The sequence below is a fragment of the Glycine max genome, chromosome 8, assembly GCF_000004515.6.
Source record: "Glycine max cultivar Williams 82 chromosome 8, Glycine_max_v4.0, whole genome shotgun sequence".
Classification (NCBI taxonomy): Eukaryota; Viridiplantae; Streptophyta; class Magnoliopsida; order Fabales; family Fabaceae; genus Glycine; species Glycine max.
The window spans coordinates 6,298,643-6,320,329 of NC_038244.2; the positions used below are offsets into that span (position 1 = coordinate 6,298,643).

At 33.9% G+C, this 21,687-nt stretch overlaps 1 protein-coding gene across 14 annotated transcripts; it reads left to right on the plus strand.

Annotated features, from left to right (window-relative positions):
* The first annotated feature begins 622 nt into the window (after positions 1–622).
* LOC100807979 (ATP-dependent DNA helicase Q-like 1) lies at positions 623–21,075 on the plus strand. 14 transcript variants are annotated; one of them, XM_041018082.1, is made up of 14 exons: positions 623–2,803; positions 3,053–3,159; positions 3,468–3,605; positions 5,608–5,742; positions 6,461–6,518; positions 6,780–6,824; positions 14,969–15,059; positions 15,205–15,268; positions 16,939–16,983; positions 17,848–17,928; positions 18,017–19,208; positions 19,783–19,996; positions 20,246–20,352; positions 20,661–21,075. In XM_041018082.1, the coding sequence occupies exons 1-9, from the start codon at positions 2,735–2,737 to the stop codon at positions 16,973–16,975; spliced, it is 744 nt and encodes a 247-aa protein (XP_040874016.1). In that variant the 5' UTR covers positions 623–2,734; the 3' UTR covers positions 16,976–16,983; positions 17,848–17,928; positions 18,017–19,208; positions 19,783–19,996; positions 20,246–20,352; positions 20,661–21,075. The 14 variants fall into 14 exon arrangements, with proteins under 14 accessions (XP_040874016.1, XP_040874011.1, XP_040874013.1 ...); XM_041018077.1 differs by having other exon boundaries at positions 18,017–19,137; positions 20,246–20,310; XM_041018079.1 differs by lacking the exon at positions 20,246–20,352 and having other exon boundaries at positions 18,017–18,807; positions 18,932–19,208.
* Positions 21,076–21,687: the final 612 nt, after the last annotated feature.

A 21,687-nucleotide genomic window follows, 5' to 3' on the forward strand; every position in this document is an offset into this window, starting at 1 on the left:
CATAATATTTATTTTGAATTAATTAATTAATTTCAATTGAGTAAAATTTAACAGCTTATAATATAGAGAAAAAGAAAATTGATATGTTTTATTATATTTAGTGTTGAAGTAAAAGAAGGTAGATGGTACATGGAGCATAATTTTACGAAATAACAAAAAAATCATTATCCATCCCAGATAACAATTTATTCTGTCAATTTTTTATGCGCATGATTATATAAAAATGAACTGTAGATAAAGGAAAATCATGGTTTCTGTAATTTTAATGATAAGACAAAACTCTTTACTAAAAAGAGTTTGTTCGACAAGTTGCAAAAATATGATTATTTGAAAGAATAAAAGTGGGATAATACGCAGTTTCCTTTGTAAACAACTTTTAAATGAATCCCACCAAATATGGCTATGTTATGTATTTCCATTTTTTGTACTCACTTGCGTATCAATTTCACTGAATAGGGTTGTTTAACTTAAAATTTATAAATATATATGATTAATTAATTAATTAATTAACAACTTTTTTCCCATAAATATTAAATAATGAGCTAGTAGCAATTTATTTTTTATATCCAAATTGTATTACAAAGGATGCAAGCAAACCCTGAAACCCATGTAGAGTTACCAATTCACAGGACAAGTGTACACACCACCAAGATTAATCTATATAGGCCAGGGGATATCTACAGCTACCAAAATAAAATAGAGCCTTTCTTTTCAGAGATTTAGAAACACGCCACTTTTAGGACCTGACACTATAATAAAATCGCAAGGTTCATTTCTAAATAGGGTTTCACACATAAGAGCCCAAAAAACTATATATTTTCTTCATTAGAGCCCAAAGAGACTGAATGGCACAGCTTGCCAAATCAGAATCAGCACGATTTTTCTTTAGCCATAAGATGGTAGCAACAAGGAGATGCGATCCCAAGTCGTCTAAACGCTCCACACGGTGCGGAGACATTGGCAATGCAAGAAATCCATCAAGCACAAATGGAACAATTACACAAGAAAATTGAGGATGACTTAGAGGTCTCAAGGTAAAATTATCACTGCCACATCTCTTTCTTTCTTTCTTGATCTTATTTTATTAAGTGTGTATTCTTTCTTTTGCGAATTTTTTTTCCGAGTTGATTTGACTTAACTGGTGTGTTTCCTCAAGCAAACGCCCTTTGTCCCAAAATTGTTTTTAATGTTTTGAGGCAATTTCTTTGTTTACATCAATGGGGGTTTCTTTAAACCATAGTTTTGGAATTTTCGTTTTAAATTGTTTGCCTTTTGGCTACATTGTTTGGTTTTGCATTGTCTGGTTCTTCTTTATTCAAGAACGCACGATCTTGTGCAAGAATAGGTATTGGGGTATATATAAATCCTAAAAGGTTGGCCCAGACCATGAAAACAGAAAAACACTGATGCTACGATGAGATGAATTCTTTATTCATCGCTTGAAGAAGGATGCTATCTTTCAATGTTGTTAATGGTGGATGGCGATTCATAGCGGAAAGTAAAAAATCCGTCATAAAAATATGGCAGATACAGGGATTGGGATCTCTTAAGCTACACTTTCCAGATGTACCTGTCATGGCATTGACTGCCACTGCAAGGCATGCAGTTCGTGAGGTAATCAGAATATCAAATCACCTTTAGATGGTTTTTATTTTTTAGGACATCTTGAAGGCTTTAAGAATTCCCCATGCACTTGTTCTTGAAAGAAGCTTTGACCGACCAAATTTGAAATATGAAGTGATTGCTAAGACAAAGGAGCCAATAAAGCAGCTTGGACAGTTACTAATTGATCGCTTCAGGAATCAATGTGGAATTGTTTACTGCCTTTCAAAAAGTGAATGTGTTGAGCTCTCCAAATTATTGAGTGAGAAATGCAAGATCAAAACAGTGTATTATCATTCTGGCTTGTCTGCCCACCAGAGAGTAGCCGTTAAAAAAAAAATGGTAATGATGGAGAGGTCCATATTGTATGTGCAACTATTGCTTTTGGAATGTGGATAGACAAACCTGATGTTGTAAGTTGTGCTACATCTTAAAATTATAATAATGCTGTTATCATTCACAATTTCATGATCAACTTTGTTTAGGAATTTTACACTTCAAGAAAGAAATTTCATCCTTCTCTGTAGATAATTCCATGACTTGATAGTTGATACTTATTGATCACCAGTCTGCTGACTAAGAAATGCCCTGGACAGCCTTTTTGTAAAGCCACATCATTACCAAAAACCTTCCTCTCAACCTCTCTGAACTTTACACAGGAAGTTCTTTTCCAAGCCATTTTTTCTTGATTGGGTTAACTAAATTTCAAATAAAAATGATAATTCCTACAATTATTCAAATCCCTAGTGATCATCTTATAATCTTATTCTTATCCATCCTTCCCAAGTGCATAAGTTGGAAGTATAAACCTACTGCCTTGTAAACTTAAATGTAATATGTATACGTTAGTGCAGAACTTGCTTGGCTAGGGAAAATGTAGACACTTTCAAATATAGGGATCAGTTCTAACAGCAAGAAATTCTTATTGGTATCCTAAATTTATAGATTTTGTTACTCAAATTTTCCTTTTTATTGTCATGTTTTCAGCGCTTTGTCATCCACAATACAATGTCAAAATCAATTGAAAGCTATTATCAAGAATCTGGAAGGGCTGGAAGAGATAATTTTTCTTCAGTTTGCATTGCTCTACACCAGAAGAAAGATTTTAGTAGAGTTGTATGCATGATAAGAAATGGCCAAGGATATAAAAAGGAAAGTTTTAAGACAGCAATGGCTCACATCTATGTACTGTGAAATTAAGGTAATCAAGCTCCTTACATTTCAACATCTATTTGTTTTTTACTTTTTTCTCTCACATCTATGGTCAGTTTAATACCTTTGAAAATGGAGTTAAAAAGAATAATGTATGAGTTCTCGATATAAGTTTTCATATAAAAATCATCCATAAATTGTTCACCCGTGTTTTTAACGGTGTAACAAACTGGCGACTAGTGCAGAAAAGTGTTAATCCCCAAGACTTTTTATATTTTATCCTTGTTTGTATGGGTAGGCTGAATGCCGGAGACAAACTTTACTCAAACATTTTGGAGAATCTTTTGATAGAAGAGACTGCAAGTATGGATCTAGCCCCTGTGATAACTGTCTCAAGACTGTATTGTGAGTAGAGATTGGAATTTAACATTTAATTGTTTAAAAGTGGAGGAAAAAAAGCATAAATAGATGATAAAAGTTGGGTGGGATTCTGTTCTTGATAGATATGATATTTATGTCATGACTTCAGACTTTAGACCAGGAACTGAATACAATGATGGAATTTCGAAGTTCTAATGGGTCTATAGGTTTATTCCTCAGGCTTCAGGTGCTGTTTATTTGGGAAGGAGGGGGTGTCGGATTGATAGTTACAGATAAATGTTCTTCTGAAATAGTTTACATAACTAATTGCTATGTTACAATGGATTTTTCAGCAAACTAGTGCTGTGGATTAAATCAGACGAGGAATCAAGAGATCAGTGTGGCAGACTAATTCAAGAAAGAAATTCAAAGCAAAGCAAAAGTGATGCTATGAAACCAAAGAAACCTCTTGCGGCCTTCTTCTTGCTCTTGTACAGAAGCTACATTTGTTCCCTTTTTCTTTATTTATTCTGGTTACATGTGATCTTTTATGAGGTTTAGTTATTCTTTGTGTTAGAATTGTTTGGGGAAAATGTTAATTTTATCAGAATTTAGCTAGTTTCATGTATCCGTTTTCTAGATATCTGCCATATCCATAGCTAGCTTTGTATATTTTGAGTTTCTAACTTGAAAGGTAGCAAAACACAAGACATGATTTTTTGTAATAATTTACCCTTGGAAGTAATGTCATCTCTAAAGTAGATGGGATACATTCTATTTCATGCATTTTTATACTTTTCAATGTATGCAGGATTCTATAGTAGAATATTGTTAGCTTCAGAGCAATAATTTTGAGGAGGTCATTATTTGATGTTAGCATATATATACAAGTCAATTTTAAATGCATTGCCGAATCATGTTCAAGAGACCATTCATTTTTAAACAGGATGATTATTGTGACATTTATACATGATTTTCTTGTGATAGTTTCCTTTCCTTGCTTATAGCTTGTTTTATTGTTCTATGTTCAACTTCAATATATTGCCTATTTACTTTATATGTAGTACTGCCACTGAACCTTGCATAGTGGCTATATTTAACTACCAACGGCTTCTTTCTTGTATGAAAAGTCTTATCCTCAAATTTATTATTTACAGGAAGTTCTTTTTCGTTCTGAAGGGAAGATTTTCATAAAGAATTTCAAGAGTAGAATCTTGATGTAAAGTCAATGGGTGATGTATTTGTAGAATTTCATCCTAATTTAAACTATTTTATAGAAACTGAGACACATATCCTCATTGTATCACATGATGTTGGTAGCACACATAGTTTTCATATATTTTTAGTTTAATTGTATTTTTTTACTATCAATTTTTTAATTTTTGACGAAATTTTATTCATAATTTTTTAATTTAACATGTTTTACTTAACTTTTTAGAATTTTGTAAATTTTATTCTGTCATCTATTCATTAATAAACACAAAAGTTGAGTGTAAAACTTGTCTAAAAGATTAGGGATAAAATTCACTAAAAATTAAAATATTGGGATAAAATTTGTCTAAAATAATGAGTCATCGGTAAAAAGTTTAATTATGTTAGTAGTAAAATATCATAGGATAAAATTTACAAGATTCTTAAAAGTTGAGGGTAAAATACATCAAATTAAAAAATTAGGATGAAATTCACCCAAAATTAAAAAGTTAGATATAAAAGGTGTAATTAAACCTATATTTTTTAACAAAAAAATATCTATCAATATAAGTATAATTTCATATAATACAAAAAATAAGTTTTAAAAAATTCATTAATTAATGCATAAAAATATACAATATTTGATGGGGTGTGATTATGGAAATATAACTTAAAACTCATTTAAAATAGTTGAGTTTAATTTTAAAACTTAGTTTTTACCTTGTCAATAAAACAGTTTATTTCAAAAAAGTTTCATAATATTATACAAATAATTTTTTTTAACTATTACAATGATCTCTATTGTCATGAAAGTATCTACTTGTCTCTATAAACACTAAAAATCTACTTATGCACAAAAAAATTATTGAAGAATTTTAATTAAGTCCTTGTATTTATTAAGTTTTTAATTAAATCCCTAAACTTTTAATTTTTTTTAATTGAGTTCTTGAACAAACACATTTTTAAATCTTTTTAATCGAGTCCGTGAATACATTTTGTTAGAGCCTCCTTGATCTTATTGAAAATTTAGAAATACTAATTTATAATACAGGTGACTACTCAATACTCAAGTTTAACTATTAAAAATTAATTCTTTTACAAAACCCTAATAAAAATATGGTAGAACCTAATTAAAAAAAAATGTAAGTTAAAGGACTTAATTACAATGGGTCTATAGGTTTACTCTGGCTTCAGATGTTGTTTTTTTGGGAAGGAGGTGGTGTCAGATTGATAGTTACAAATAAATATGTTATTCTAAAACAGTTTACATAATTAATTACTATGTTACAATGGATTTTTCAGCAAACTAGTGCTGAGGATTGAATCAAACGAGGGAATCAAGAGATCAGAGTGGCAGACTAATTCAAGAAAGAAACCCAAAGCAAAGCAAAAGAAGAACAAACAAATGTTTGATGCTATGAAACCCAAGAAATCTCCGTCAGCTTTCTTCCCCCTTTTTTCTTTATTTATGCTGGTTACATGTAATCTTTTATGAGGTGTTAGCTAATCTTTGTGTTTCTCATGTGTTAGAATTGTTTGTGTTTCTAGATATCTGCCATATCCATTTCTAGCTTTGTATATTCTGAGTTTCTGATATATTAAGCTCTCTTGGAAGGTAGCAAAATATTAGCGGTTCTTTATTAGAATGAACAACCTGTGACTGATGTTATATGCTTACTTTCTTTTGCCATCTGACTGATCCTTGTAATAATTTGCCTTTGGAGGTAATGTCATCTCAAAAGCAGATGGGATTCATTTCATTCTATTTAATGCAATTTTACTTTTCAATATATGCAGGATTTGATAGTAGAATATATTTAGCTTTAGAGGCATAATGTTGAGGAGGTGATTATTTGATGTTAGCATATATACAAGTCAATTTTGAATGAATCACCACATCATGTTCAAGAGAAAAAAAAAAACCACTCATCTAAACATGATTTTCTTGTGATAGTTTCCTTTCAATGCTTCTAGCTTTTTTTATTGTTCTATGATCAACTTCAATATACTGCTATTTACTTTATAGTTTATATGTAGCACTGCCACTGAACCTTGCATAGTGGCCATAATTTAACAACAAACTGCTTCTTTCTTATATGGAAAGTCTTATCTTCAAAATTATTAGGTTTACTGGAAGTTCTTTTTCTTTCTTAAGGGAGGATTTTCGTAAAGAATTTCAAGAGCAGAATCCAGATATAAAGTCAATGTATGATGTATGTGTAGAATCTATTCTATTAGTATTTCTTCTAATTTATTTTATATTTTTAATTGCTCAAGAATTTCAAGATTGTTCCATAATTGATCATTTACAAATTTTAAATTTCTTAAAAGCCAATGCAACATAAAAGTTAGTCATCAATTTTTAAATTTTGCCTGTTTTAAGAGTTAGTGAGAAGTTTTTATACTTCTCTATCATTATCATTTGAAAATTAATATAATTCTTTTGTGTTTTATTCTTCCCTTTGTTCATTCAGATTGGCAAGGCGTGTGGAGAGAAGTGGAAAACAATGACTTATGAGGTTAGTTTTCTTTTGCAGCCTCTCCTTGCGTCCTCTAATTAGAATTTTGGGGTGAACTCAGCTTTAATGCATAATTAGATTAAGATACTATGGTACAGACTATAATCTTCAATTGGGTACATGAAATTTAGCTCGGTTCTTCAGTTTTAGAAAAATGGTATTCGGAATTGATCACCAAAAAAAAAAAACACGAAATCACCTCTAGCTTCTTGCATTGTTAAATGGCGGTGCCATGGCAAAATGGCAGAGCAGATTTTATGGTAGATAACATCGATGAAACTTTGGTCTTTAATCGATCTGAATGGCATCATGTAATCCATGTAGCTGACCTCATCGATTAGGACAAGGCTTTGTTGCTGTTGTTGCAAGGATGAGATAGTGTGGGGTTTTATAGAGCCTTGGGTTCCCCAACTACAACACCTACATTTGCTTATCTTCATCCAAATCAATATAGTGTTAGAGTTTGTGGTCTTAGTTTAAAGGAATTAGTGGGAGTCTTCTCAGTTTAGAGGAGGCAGTGGGAGCAATGGCATTAGAAGAGGGGAAGGTGAAGATCTAGTGTTATATATAGAGACACCTTGTAAGCTTTTATGTGCAAGTAATAAAAAGTTCTCCTAGTGTAGCCGTGGACGTAGCCACATACATTGTGTGCTGAACCACGTTAAACTGTGTGTCTTTTTCTTTCTTCCCTTTATTTCTTTCTCTTCTTTTATTGCTCTATACTAACAACTGGTATCAGAGCTTTTGGTTACTCCACGGGATTTCCTTAGTTTAAAGGAATTAGTGGGAGTCTTCTCAGTTTAGAGGAGGCAGTGGGAGCAATGGCATTAGAAGAGGGGAAGGTGAAGATCGAGAAGTTCGATGGCAGAGATTTCAGCTTTTGGAAGATGCAGATAGAAGATTATCTATATCAGAAGAAGCTGTATCAGCATGAAGCAAGAAGAATGGAACTTGCTAGATCGACAGGCTCTTGGCGTGATTAGATTGACATTAGCCAAGAACGTCGCGTTCAACATCGTGAACGAGAAGACTACTGCAGGCTTAATGAAGGCATTATCAGATATGTACGAGAAGCCGTCAACAGCCAACAAAGTATACTTGATGCGCCGGTTGTTCAACCTCAAGATGGGAGAAGGTATCTCTGTAACTGATCATATTAATGAGTTTAATACTATTCTAGCCCAATTGGAATCTGTGCAGATTAAATTTGAGGATGAGGTGAAGGCATTGATTCTATTGTCATCACTACCGGATAGTTGGGCTGCAACTGTTACTGCAGTTAGTAGTTCTACAAGGGAGAACACATTAAAGCTTAGTGACATCCGTGACTTGATCTTGAGCGAAGATGTTCGCAAGAGAGATTCAGGAGAATCTTCCAGTCATGTTTCCAATTCAGCATTGAATACTGAAGGCAGGGGAAGGACTACCCAGAAGGGTCAGAATGGTCGAGGCAGATCAAAGTCAAGAGGGAAAGGTCAGAGAAAATTTCAAAGTGACGTTACTTGTTGGAATTGTGACAAGAGAGGTCACTTTAGCAATCAGTGCAAGGCACCAAAGAAGAACAAGTCGCACAAAAACAAGAAGCGCGATGATGATGAATCCGCAAATGCAGCAACTGATGAACTTGATGATGCATTAATTTGCAGTTTGGATAGTCCTGTTGATTCATGGATCATGGACTCAGGTGCGTCGTTCCACACTACTCCCTCTAAAGATTTATTGTCTAACTATGTTTCTGGAAGATTTGGAAAAGTTTACCTTGCAGATGGAAAATCTCTTGACATTGTCGGAAGAGGTGATATCAACATCAAGACCTCCAGTGGATCCCTATGGACATTGCACAATGTCAGACATATTCCTGCCTTAAAGAGAAATTTAATATCTATAGGGCAGTTGGATGATGAGGGACATCACACCACTTTTGGAGATGGAGCTTGGAAGGTAACAAAAGGCAATCTCATTGTGGCTCGTGGAAAGAAGCGAGGATCTCTTTACATGATTGCAGATGAGGATATGGTAGCAGTTACTGAGGCTGTCAATAATTCAACCATGTGGCATCAAAGACTTGGACATATGAGTGAAAAAGGAATGAAGCTTATGGAGGCAAAGGGTAAGCTATCAAGCCTCAAGCATGTTGATGTTGGTGCTTGTGAACATTGTATCCTTGGAAAGCAGAAAAAGGTCAGTTTCTCAAGGACAGGGAAGACTCTGAAAGCTGAAAAGCTAGAATTGGTGCACACAGATGTTTAGGGGCCAGCCCCAGTGAAATCTGTTGGAAACTCACGCTATTATGTCACCTTTATCGACGACTCTACCAGAAAGGTATGGGTTTATTTTCTTAAAAATAAATCTGATGTGTTTTCTGTGTTTAAAAGGTGGAAAAAAAAAGTTGAAAATCAGACAGGTCTAAAGGTTAAAAGTCTGAAATCTGACAATGGTGGGGAGTATGATAGTCAGGAGTTTAAAGACTTCTGTTCAGAACATGGGATCAGAATGATCAAGACAATACCAGGAACACCTGAGCAAAACGGTGTTGCAGAAAGGATGAATAGAACCTTGAATGAGAGAGCAAGGTGTATGCGGATCCAATCTGGCTTGCCTAAAGCATTCTGGGCAGAAGCAATAAACACAGCAGCATATCTCATCAATAGAGGACCATTAGTTCCTTTGAATTATCAGTTGTCTGAAGAAGTATGGTCTGGAAAGGAGGTAAAACTTTCACATTTGAGAATTTTTGGTTGTGTTTCATATATACTGACAGACTCTAATAGTAGAGATAAATTGGATCCGAAGGCAAGGAAGTGTTATTTTATTGGTTATGGATCTGACATGTATGGCTACAGGTTTTGGGATGACCAAACCAAGAAAGTTATCAGAAGCAGAAATGTTACTTTTAATGAGAACTTATTTTATAAGGACAAATTTTCTGCAGAATCTACATGTGCAGGTAAACTGTCAGAAATTTCTGAGAAAGCAACACTTGAAGAAATCTCAGAAAGTGATGTAGCCAATAGAAACCAGAGTACAGGCGTAGAGGTTGAGTCAGAACCAGAACCATCAACTCCTCCAAGAAAATCTAGCAGAATTTCAGTACCACCAGATAGGTATTCCCCTTCATTGCATTATTTGTTGTTAACTGATGCTGGTGAGCCAGAATGTTTCAATGAGGCTACACAGGGGAATGACACTATTGAGTGGGAGCTAGCGATGAAAGATGAGATGACATCCCTTCAGAAGAATAAGACGTGGTCTTTAACTAAATTGCCAGAAGGAAAGAAGGCATTACAGAATAGGTGAGTCTATAGGCTAAAGGAAGAATCTGACGGTAGAAGAAGATACAAGGCGAGACTTGTGGTGAAAGGGTTTCAGCAGAAACAAGGAATTGATTTCACAGAGATCTTCTCTCCAGTTGTAAAGATGACTACCATCAGAGTTATTCTGAGCATAGTAGATGCAGAGAATCTTCACTTGGAGCAGTTAGATGTTAAAACTGCATTCTTGCATGGGGATTTAGAGGAAGACATCTATATGACCCAACCAGAAGGTTTTGAAGTGCCAGGCAAGGAGAATCTTGTATGCAAGCTTCACAAAAGTTTGTATGGCTTGAAACAAGCACCGAGGCAGTGGTACAAGAAGTTTAATGAGTTTATGAGCAACTCAGGATTCAAAAGATGTGACATGGACCATTGCTGCTATGTTAAAAAATATACTAATAGTTATGTTATCCTTGTTGTGTATGTTGATGACATGTTGATTGCAGGATCTAGTATGGCAGAAATTAACAGGTTGAAGCAGCAGTTGGCAGAAAACTTTGAAATGAAGGATCTTGGTCCAGCTAAACAAATCCTTGGTATAAGAATTCTTAGAAACAGATCAGAAGGAATTTTGAAGCTGTCTCAGGAGAAATATATACACAAGTTGCTTGACAGGTTTTACCTTGGAGATTCTAAGACCAGGAATACTCCTTTGGGATCTCATTTGAAGTTTTCAAAGAAGCAATCTTTGTAGACGGATGAAGAAAAATGTTACATGTCAAGAGTACCATATGCATCAGCAATTGGGAGTTTGATGTATGCTATGGTGTGTACCAGACCTGACATAGCACATGCAGTGGGAGTTGTCAGTAGGTTCCTATCAAATCCAGCAAAGGAGCATTGGGAAGGTGTAAAGTGGATACTCAGATATCTGAAGGGTACTTCAGAGATGTGTTTGTGCTTCAGAAAAGGCAATCTCACTTTACAGGGATTTTCAGATGCAGACTTGGGAGGAGATTTTGATACCAAGAAGAGCACCACAGGCTACATTTTTACCTTGGGAGGTACTGCTGTGAGTTGGAAGTCTAAACTTCAAGATAGAGTTGCTCTCTCAACCACGGAAGCCGAGTACATAGCTATCTCAGAAGCAGCTAAGGAGATGATTTGGCTAAAGAATTTTCTCAATGAATTGGGGAAAGAACAAGATGATGCTCCAATGTTTAGTGACAGTCAAAGTGCTATAAGTCTTGCTAAGAATCCAATCTTTCATTCTAGATGCAAGCATATTCAATTAAGATACCATTTTATCAGGGAGTTGATAAATGATGGAGACTTATCTTTATTGAAGATCTTAGGATCAGAGAATCCAGCAGATATGTTGACTAAAGCTGTTACAACTGACAAACTGAGGCTTTGCATTGCCTCAGTTGGCCTTCAAGGATAATTGAAGATGAAGGCGCTACACTAGGTAAAGAGTCGATGAACTCGTTGCTTACAAGGAGCTGCTAGAGTTTGGAACTTAGACCCTAAGTGGGAGAATTGTTAGAGTTTGTGGTCTTAGTTCCTTTGTCCCACATCGCTTGGTCTGTAAAACTTGTGTGGGCTTAGTCCCACATCGCTTGGTTTGTAAAAACTTGTGTCTCACTAGTGTTATATATAGAGACACCTTGTAAGCTTTTATGTGCAAGTAATAAAAAGTTCTCCTAGTGTAGCCGTGGACGTAGGCACATACATTGTGTGCTGAACCACGTTAAACTGTGTGTCTTTTTCTTTCTTCCCTTTATTTCTTTCTCTTCTTTTATTGCTCTATACTAACATATAGAACTAGTCTTTGAAGTTTGTTTTATAGAGCCTTGGGTATCCGTTGTAAGTTTTCCAGAGTGGACCATGGCACGGTCTGGTTTCCAGCAAGGTAAGCTAAACACAATCTGTTTGGCGCCCTTGAAAGTTTGCAAGCCCGATCCGAGGTTGTTGAAGGAATTCGTAGTTGTTAAAGGACTCTACAGTTCCAGAGAACTGGACAACGGGATTTGCGGTGCGGTGGGGATTATTGGGGACCGAATTGGTGCTGCTCGTTACAGAAGAAGGGTTGGGAATAATATCAGAGTTGTTGGTTGTGCTGCTTCGTACGCTTGCCATTGCTTCCATTTTCCATGTTGCTTAATTAATTTCTTGGTTCATATTCAACTTGTAGGGATTTGGCTTTTTGATTTTTCCTTTCTTGTTATGGATCCAAGAGAAACCAGACTATGTATGAGTGAATGTGAGTTTTAGCTCGAAATACGAGACTACCAGGAAAACAACTACAAAGTGACTGATTTTTCTCCAAACAAAACAGAATAAGTTATGTTTTCTCATATCCAATTCACTTGATTGTTAAAGTCTTTTTTACAAGTACTTTTCCCAACACCCAGTTAGTAGATAAGAGATTTCGCTTGGTCATAGTAATTTTAACTCGATCACAACTCAATCAGAATATTTGGCGCCCACCATGGGAGAGAGGAAATTTTTTCCTTCGGCCATAAGATGGTAACAACAAGGAGATGCGATTCCATGTTGTCTACACGCTCCACCCGGGTAGACATTAGCAATGCAGGAAATCAGAGGACAGATGAAACAATTACGCAAGAAAATTAAGGTTTATTTAAAGGTCTCGAGGTAAAAGCACGAAGCGGACATGCGATGGTTAAGGGAGGAGAATGTGAACCTCAAAGCAAGGCTTTGTTATCCATCATCCACCTCCACCACCACCAACCCCACCACACTATCCATCCTTTCAAGCACCTACACATGCGGAAACCAGGAACCAAAAAAATCATACTTAGTTGTCCTCCTACGGTAATCAGGAGGAAACCTCAATCCACTCCAGACTTAAGTCCCTCAATATCCACAATGATGTCATTCACTTGTACCCGTTTGTTGATGGCATCATGGACATACCTCTACCCATAACTTGAAAGTCGTTGAATATTTAAAGATATGATGGTACATAAGATCCCCATGATCATGCACGATGATCAGAGATTTCGTTCGGCCACAACTCAGTTGGAACTTAACCGAAACTCAATCACAAATCAATCGAAACTCAACCAAAACTTAGTCAAAACTCAACCTCAACTCAACTAGAACTTGATCACAACACAACTGAAACACACTTTTTCCATTTAGAGTACTCAAATATGAGAATTTATTTAAAAAGATGGAAACTACTTATGTAATGATATATAAATAAATCATAGTGGAGAAGAACAATGATGTCTACTGTCTAGGACAGAACGGGAGAATGTGAGAGGAATTAAAGGTTATTCCTTGTTAGTGGATTGAGTCACAAAACTGACATAAGCATGAAACAATAAACAGTTATTGTCAACAATCAACATATGAGTACATATGTTGCACAAATAACTTGACTTCTCGTCGGCACTTGAACACTTATTGACTCAATTGTGTCGATTTAAATCAAGTCATAATAGCACAATAACAAAAAGACGAGTCACCAATTTCTTTTAAATTATTGGAAATCGCATTCTATTGTATCTGATCACTTTTACACTACTTTTTTTTTTTTTTTATCTCAACTGTCACACTTCGCACTAATAATAGAGCACAACATGTTAGGTGTGACAGACTAGAAGAAGAAAATCTTGAACCAAAGATCACTCAAACTTTTTTATTTATTTAAAATAAGTTATATTGTTAGACTTTTTGTAGAAATATAAGATTTTTTTGTCCATACATTTAGTTTTTTTGGCTTAATTAATAAAAATTAATAGTAACTTTTTTATTGACAAACCTAAAGTTGTTTGAATTATAATTATTTTAAAATTAAATAAAACTGATCGATTTGATTGGAAATCAGTTTGATTTCTAGTTTGTTTACTCAATAAAACTTGTTGTTGAGAATCAGTCAAATAATCCCCAAAACTAGTACAAACCAGTGTGGACATATTAAAAAATATTTTAAAAATAAAAATAAAAAGATATTTAGCTCAATCCTAGGCTGATCCTAGGGAATTGAACATGTCCTGATTACTTCATTTAAACCTTAACTTTACAATAAAAACTTACTAATAAAATGAATAAAATTTAATGGAGTTAGGATCTTATTAAGTGCTAAAATCATTTGAGAGAATTTTTTCCTAGATGTATATTGTGAAAAAATATGATTCATCATCGTGTCTTAATACAATTAAATACTTAAAATTTCCATCTACTTTTTATTACTATAAGCATTACAATAAATATTATATTTTTTTATTTTACTTTATTTTTATCTATATAACAAACATTTTAAATAGTAAATAATAAAAAAGTGCTTATTACTACTATAAATCTCTTTCTTCAATTAAAATTTATCAAATATAACTGAATTACTAATTTGATTAAAATAAGTAATTTTAAATGGAATTCACTTAAATAGCCGCTTAACGTTAGCGACAGCCTTTATAACACACCGTCTTTTTAAACTCTTGACTGGACTACGATAAAGGTGAGTCTAGTCAATTTCTTTTTAAACTCTGCGATGCTAAATTTAGCGGTGTCACTCACCTGAATTTCTCTTTTTTGTGATCTTTGGGGCCTTTATCAATGCCACATCTCTTTCTTTCTCTCTTGATCTCATTTTGTGATCTTTGGGGCCTTTATCAATGCCACACCTAAATTTAGCAATGTCACTCACCTGAAATTAAGTGTGTATTCTTTCTTTTGCGAATTTTTTTTCAGAGTTGATTTGACGTAACCCAAAATCGTGTTTAATGTTTTGAGGCAATTTCTTTGTTTGCTACATCAATGGGGTTTCTTTAAACAATAGTTTTGGAATTTTCGTTTTAAATTGTTTGCCTATTGGCTACATTGTTTGGTTTTACATTGTCTGGTTCTTCTTTATTCAAGAACGCATCATCTTGTACAAGATTTGCACGAACTCAGAGCGAGAGCAACAGGAGGAATTGTCTACTTTCCGCAACCAGATATGTTCTGAAGGGTAATCCCTAGGACCTGGAATGCAACTCACTTAGCAAGTCTTGCTTCAGTTAAAAACGGATAGTATATCTTTTTCCTAATCTGGTATTCTTGCTAGAGTTAAAAACAGATAGTATATCTTTTGATTTTGTTTCCGGCAATGCAAGAAATCGATCAAGCACAAATGGAACAATTACACAAGAAAATTGAGGATGACTTAGAGGTCTCAAGGTAAAATTATCACTGCCACATCTCTTTCTTTCTTGATCTTATTTTGTTAAGTGTGTATTTTTTCTTTTGCGAAATTTTTTTCAGTGTTGATTTGACTTAACCTAACTGGTGTGTTTCCTCAAGCAAACGCCCTTTGTCCCAAAATTGTTTTTAATGTTTTGAGGCAATTTCTTTGTTTACATCAATGGGGGTTTCTTTAAACCATAGTTTTGGAAATTTCGTTTTAAATTGTTTGCCTTTTGGCTACATTGTTTGGTTTTGCATTGTTTGGTTCTTCTTTATTCAAGAACGCACAAGAATAGGTATTAGGGTATATATAAACCCTAAAAGGTTGACCCTGACCATGAAAACATAAAAACACTGATGCTACGATGAGATGAATTCTTAATTATCATAAAACAAACTATTTGAGTTGTCACTTAATCCAGTTGCAAGTTGAATTTATTTTTCAACATCAGAAAAAAAAGATGGTGTTTTTTTTATGCTCATCGATCCTAAATTGAATGATCTTTTTGAGTTTAACTTTAATGTGACTAAAAGATCCTAAATTGAATGGTGTTTTTTAGTTTAACCTTAATGTGACTGAAAGATGACTTTCTTTTGTATTCAATATTGGGAAAATACATGATACTTATTTAAGCTTAATGACCCTTATTCACATTATATGCTTGAGTTGTTACTTAATGTGGGTGCAAGATAAATTTTATATTCATTAGTTTGTCTGAATTACATATTCATCATCGGAAAAAAAATACTGACTTAGTTTTTATGTCATTTATAAAAATATATAATTTAGTGATTAATGGCGAATGGCAAAACATCATCGGAAAATTCAATACTGACTTAGTTTTTATGTCATTTATAAAAATATATAATTTAGTGATTAATGGCGAATGGCAAAACACTGTGGAAGGTCAAAATTCCGCCATATAAACACGCCATTGTGCCGCCATGGCGGGCTTTCCTTCATAAATTTCCTGAGGCGGTTGGCAAAAAGTCCGTCCCGCCATTCTGCCATGGCGCTGCCTTGGCCGGTATTTAACAGCATTGACATTCACCGAATCATGTTGAACACTAAAAAAGGCCATTCATCTTTAATTGTTGTGACATTTAAACATGATTTTCTTGTGATAGTTTCCTTTCCTTGCTTCTGGCTTGATTTATTGTTCCATGTTCAACTTCAATATACTGCTATTTACTTTACATGTAGCACTGCCAATGAATCTTTCATTGTGGCTATATTTAAAAGCCAACTGCATCTTTCTTATATGGAAAGTCTTATCTTCAAATTTATTATGTTTACTGTAAGTTCTTTTTCATTCTTAAGGGAGGATTTTGATAAAGAATTTCAAGAGCAGAATTTAGGTGTAAAGTCAAGGTGTGATGTTTGTGTAGAATCCATTTTATTATAATTTCTTCTAATTTATTTTATACTTTTAATTGCTCAAGAAGAAGGATTGTTGCACAACTAATCATTTACAAATTATAAATTTCTTAAAAGCCAATACAAACTTAAGCATCAATTTTTAAAATTTGCCTGTTGTTTTAAGAGTTAGTGAGAAGTTTTTATACCTCTCTTCTTTTGTGAAACTATCAGCTCTATTATTATCATTTGCAAATTAATATAATTTATTTATTTTTTTGTTTTATTCCGCCCTTTGTTCATTCAGATTGGCAATGCATCTGGAAAGAAGTGGATATCAATGACTAATGAGGTTAGTTTTCTTTTGTAGCCTTTCCTTTTTTATTATTATTATGATTGTGATGTCTGATGGCTGAAAACTGAGTAAATTAAGCATGTGAGGAAGAACATTTTTGTTATATTTGAAGCAGTTGGAATTAATTGTAACTACTTTTTCATTTCTAAGCTGAGATACTAATAATGGTAACTGATATATTTACTGATATACAGGTGCTCATCCCTTTATTTCTCATTTTCTTCCTTTTAGCATATAGATGTAATACCGAAGTAGCAGAACTGTGTCCTCTGATTAGAATTCTGGGGTGAACTGAGATTTAATGCAGAATTAGATTAAGATACTATGGTTCAGACTATAGTATTAAATTATCTTATTGGGTACATGAAATTTAGCTTTGTTCTTCTGTTTTAGAAAAATGGTATACTCAGAATTGATCACCAAAAAAGATATATATGTAATTATCTTCAGTTTCTTGCATTGTTAAATCACGGCGGATTTTATGGTAGATAACATCGATGAAACTTTGGTCTTTAAACAATCTGGATGACATCCATGTAGCTGACCTCATCTAGTGGGATAAAGTTTTGTTGTTCTTGTTGGAAGGACAAGATAGTGTGGGGTTTTATAGAGCCTTGGACTCCCTCAACTACAAAATCTACCTTTTGTGGTGTGTTTCTCCTAAAGTTTTTATTAGCGGCCATGCTCATTTGCTGATGTTCATTCAAAATCAATATAGAACTAGTTTTTGAAGTTTGTTTCCTGTTTGATTACTTGGCAAAATGGAGCATGAAGTTTGCATATAGTTTATTCGTTTAGGTCTTAGCAAATAGAAAAAATATTTTGGCCGAGTTCTAAGTTAACAGCACTTGTATCTGACAGGAGAAGGTTAAATACTATGATATAGCCTCAGAAAAACGTATAGAATTTGATAGAGCAATGGCAAAATTTAACAATAAAATGGTAAGCAATCACTCATTTTCCTTGCTATTGAGTTGTCTCTTATTTGCCCGGTTATGGAATATTCAATTTATTTTCTGCTGCTTGGCAGGAAAGTGGGGGAGTTTGACGAAATTGGTGGGTAAAGCCTCCTTATTTTTCTGTATTCATTTTTTCTTATGATTCTGCCGTCATTTTCTCTGGGTTGCATATTGCAAGTGTTTGTATTGTTTCAAATGCTGGGAAGCTTAGGGTGGTTCTTTGAGAATACTCTATTTCTTTTGATGGAGTTTTGCATCCATTGAGAAATTGGAATTTAACATTTAATTGTTCAAAAGTGGAGGGAAAAAGGGTAAATAGATGATAAAAGTTGGGTGGGATTCTGTTCTTGATATTTATGTGATGGCTTTAGACTATAGACCAGGAACTGAATAATGGGTCTATAGGTTTATGTGATGTCCCAAAATTGTTTTTAATGTTTTGAGGCAATTTCTTTGTTTACATCAATGGGGGTTTCTTTAAACCATAGTTTTGGAATTTTCGTTTTAAATTGTTTGCCTTTTGGCTACATTGTTTGGTTTTGCATTGTCTGGTTCTTCTTTATTCAAGAACGCACGATCTTGTGCAAGAATAGGTATTAGGGTATATATAAACCCTAAAAGGTTGACCCAGACCATGAAAACAGAAAAACACTGATGCTACGATGAGATGAATTCTTTATTCATCGCTTGAAGAAGGATGCTATCTTTCAATGTTGTTAATGGTGGATGGCGATTCATAGCGGAAAGTAAAAAATCCGTCATAAAAATATGGCAGATACAGGGATTGGGATCTCTTAAGCTACACTTTCCAGATGTACCTGTCATGGCATTGACTGCCACTGCAACGCATGCAGTTCGTGAGGTAATCAGAATATCAAATCACCTTTAGATGGTTTTTATTTTTTAGGACATCTTGAAGGCTTTAAGAATTCCCCATGCACTTGTTCTTGAAAGAAGCTTTGACCGACCAAATTTGAAATATGAAGTGATTGCTAAGACAAAGGAGCCAATAAAGCAGCTTGGACAGTTACTAATTGATCGCTTCAGGAATCAATGTGGAATTGTTTACTGCCTTTCAAAAAGTGAATGTGTTGAGCTCTCCAAATTATTGAGTGAGAAATGCAAGATCAAAACAGTGTATTATCATTCTGGCTTGTCTGCCCACCAGAGAGTAGCCGTTAAAAAAAAAATGGTAATGATGGAGAGGTCCATATTGTATGTGCAACTATTGCTTTTGGAATGTGGATAGACAAACCTGATGTTGTAAGTTGTGCTACATCTTAAAATTATAATAATGCTGTTATCATTCACAATTTCATGATCAACTTTGTTTAGGAATTTTACACTTCAAGAAAGAAATTTCATCCTTCTCTGTAGATAATTCCATGACTTGATAGTTGATACTTATTGATCACCAGTCTGCTGACTAAGAAATGCCCTGGACAGCCTTTTTGTAAAGCCACATCATTACCAAAAACCTTCCTCTCAACCTCTCTGAACTTTACACAGGAAGTTCTTTTCCAAGCCATTTTTTCTTGATTGGGTTAACTAAATTTCAAATAAAAATGATAATTCCTACAATTATTCAAATCCCTAGTGATCATCTTATAATCTTATTCTTATCCATCCTTCCCAAGTGCATAAGTTGGAAGTATAAACCTACTGCCTTGTAAACTTAAATGTAATATGTATACGTTAGTGCAGAACTTGCTTGGCTAGGGAAAATGTAGACACTTTCAAATATAGGGATCAGTTCTAACAGCAAGAAATTCTTATTGGTATCCTAAATTTATAGATTTTGTTACTCAAATTTTCCTTTTTATTGTCATGTTTTCAGCGCTTTGTCATCCACAATACAATGTCAAAATCAATCGAAAGCTATTATCAAGAATCTGGAAGGGCTGGAAGAGATAATTTTTCTTCAGTTTGCATTGCTCTACACCAGAAGAAAGATTTTAGTAGAGTTGTATGCATGATAAGAAATGGCCAAGGATATAAAAAGGAAAGTTTTAAGACAGCAATGGCTCACATCTATGTACTGTGAAATTAAGGTAATCAAGCTCCTTACATTTCAACATCTATTTGTTTTTTACTTTTTTCTCTCACATCTATGGTCAGTTTAATACCTTTGAAAATGGAGTTAAAAAGAATAATGTATGAGTTCTCGATATAAGTTTTCATATAAAAATCATCCATAAATTGTTCACCCGTGTTTTTAACGGTGTAACAAACTGGCGACTAGTGCAGAAAAGTGTTAATCCCCAAGACTTTTTATATTTTATCCTTGTTTGTATGGGTAGGCTGAATGCCGGAGACAAACTTTACTCAAACATTTTGGAGAATCTTTTGATAGAAGAGACTGCAAGTATGGATCTAGCCCCTGTGATAACTGTCTCAAGACTGTATTGTGAGTAGAGATTGGAATTTAACATTTAATTGTTTAAAAGTGGAGGAAAAAAAGCATAAATAGATGATAAAAGTTGGGTGGGATTCTGTTCTTGATAGATATGATATTTATGTCATGACTTCAGACTTTAGACCAGGAACTGAATACAATGATGGAATTTCGAAGTTCTAATGGGTCTATAGGTTTATTCCTCAGGCTTCAGGTGCTGTTTATTTGGGAAGGAGGGGGTGTCGGATTGATAGTTACAGATAAATGTTCTTCTGAAATAGTTTACATAACTAATTGCTATGTTACAATGGATTTTTCAGCAAACTAGTGCTGTGGATTAAATCAGACGAGGAATCAAGAGATCAGTGTGGCAGACTAATTCAAGAAAGAAATTCAAAGCAAAGCAAAAGTGATGCTATGAAACCAAAGAAACCTCTTGCGGCCTTCTTCTTGCTCTTGTACAGAAGCTACATTTGTTCCCTTTTTCTTTATTTATTCTGGTTACATGTGATCTTTTATGAGGTTTAGTTATTCTTTGTGTTAGAATTGTTTGGGGAAAATGTTAATTTTATCAGAATTTAGCTAGTTTCATGTATCCGTTTTCTAGATATCTGCCATATCCATAGCTAGCTTTGTATATTTTGAGTTTCTAACTTGAAAGGTAGCAAAACACAAGACATGATTTTTTGTAATAATTTACCCTTGGAAGTAATGTCATCTCTAAAGTAGATGGGATACATTCTATTTCATGCATTTTTATACTTTTCAATGTATGCAGGATTCTATAGTAGAATATTGTTAGCTTCAGAGCAATAATTTTGAGGAGGTCATTATTTGATGTTAGCATATATATACAAGTCAATTATTGCCGCATCATGTTCAAGACTAAAAAAGACCATTCATTTTTAAACAGGATGAATATTGTGACATTTAAACATGATTTTCTTGAGATAGTTTCCTTTCCTTGCTTATAGCTTGTTTTATTGTTCTATGTTCAACTTCAATATACTGCCTATTTACTTTATATGTAGTACTGCCACACCTTGCATAGATAGTGGCTATATTTAACAATCAACTGATTCTTTCTTATATGAAAAATCTTATCTTCAAATTTATTATTACAGGAAGTTCTTTCTCCTTCTTAAGGGAGGATTTTCGTAAAGAATTTCAAGAATAGAATCTTGATGTAAAGTCAATGGGTGATGTATTTGTAGAATCCATTTTTACTATATCACACGTATATTAATTTAAATTATTCTATAGAAAGTGAGACACATATCATTGTTATATCACATGATGTTGATAGCAAGCATATTTTTCATAGACTTTAAGTTTAATTATATTTTT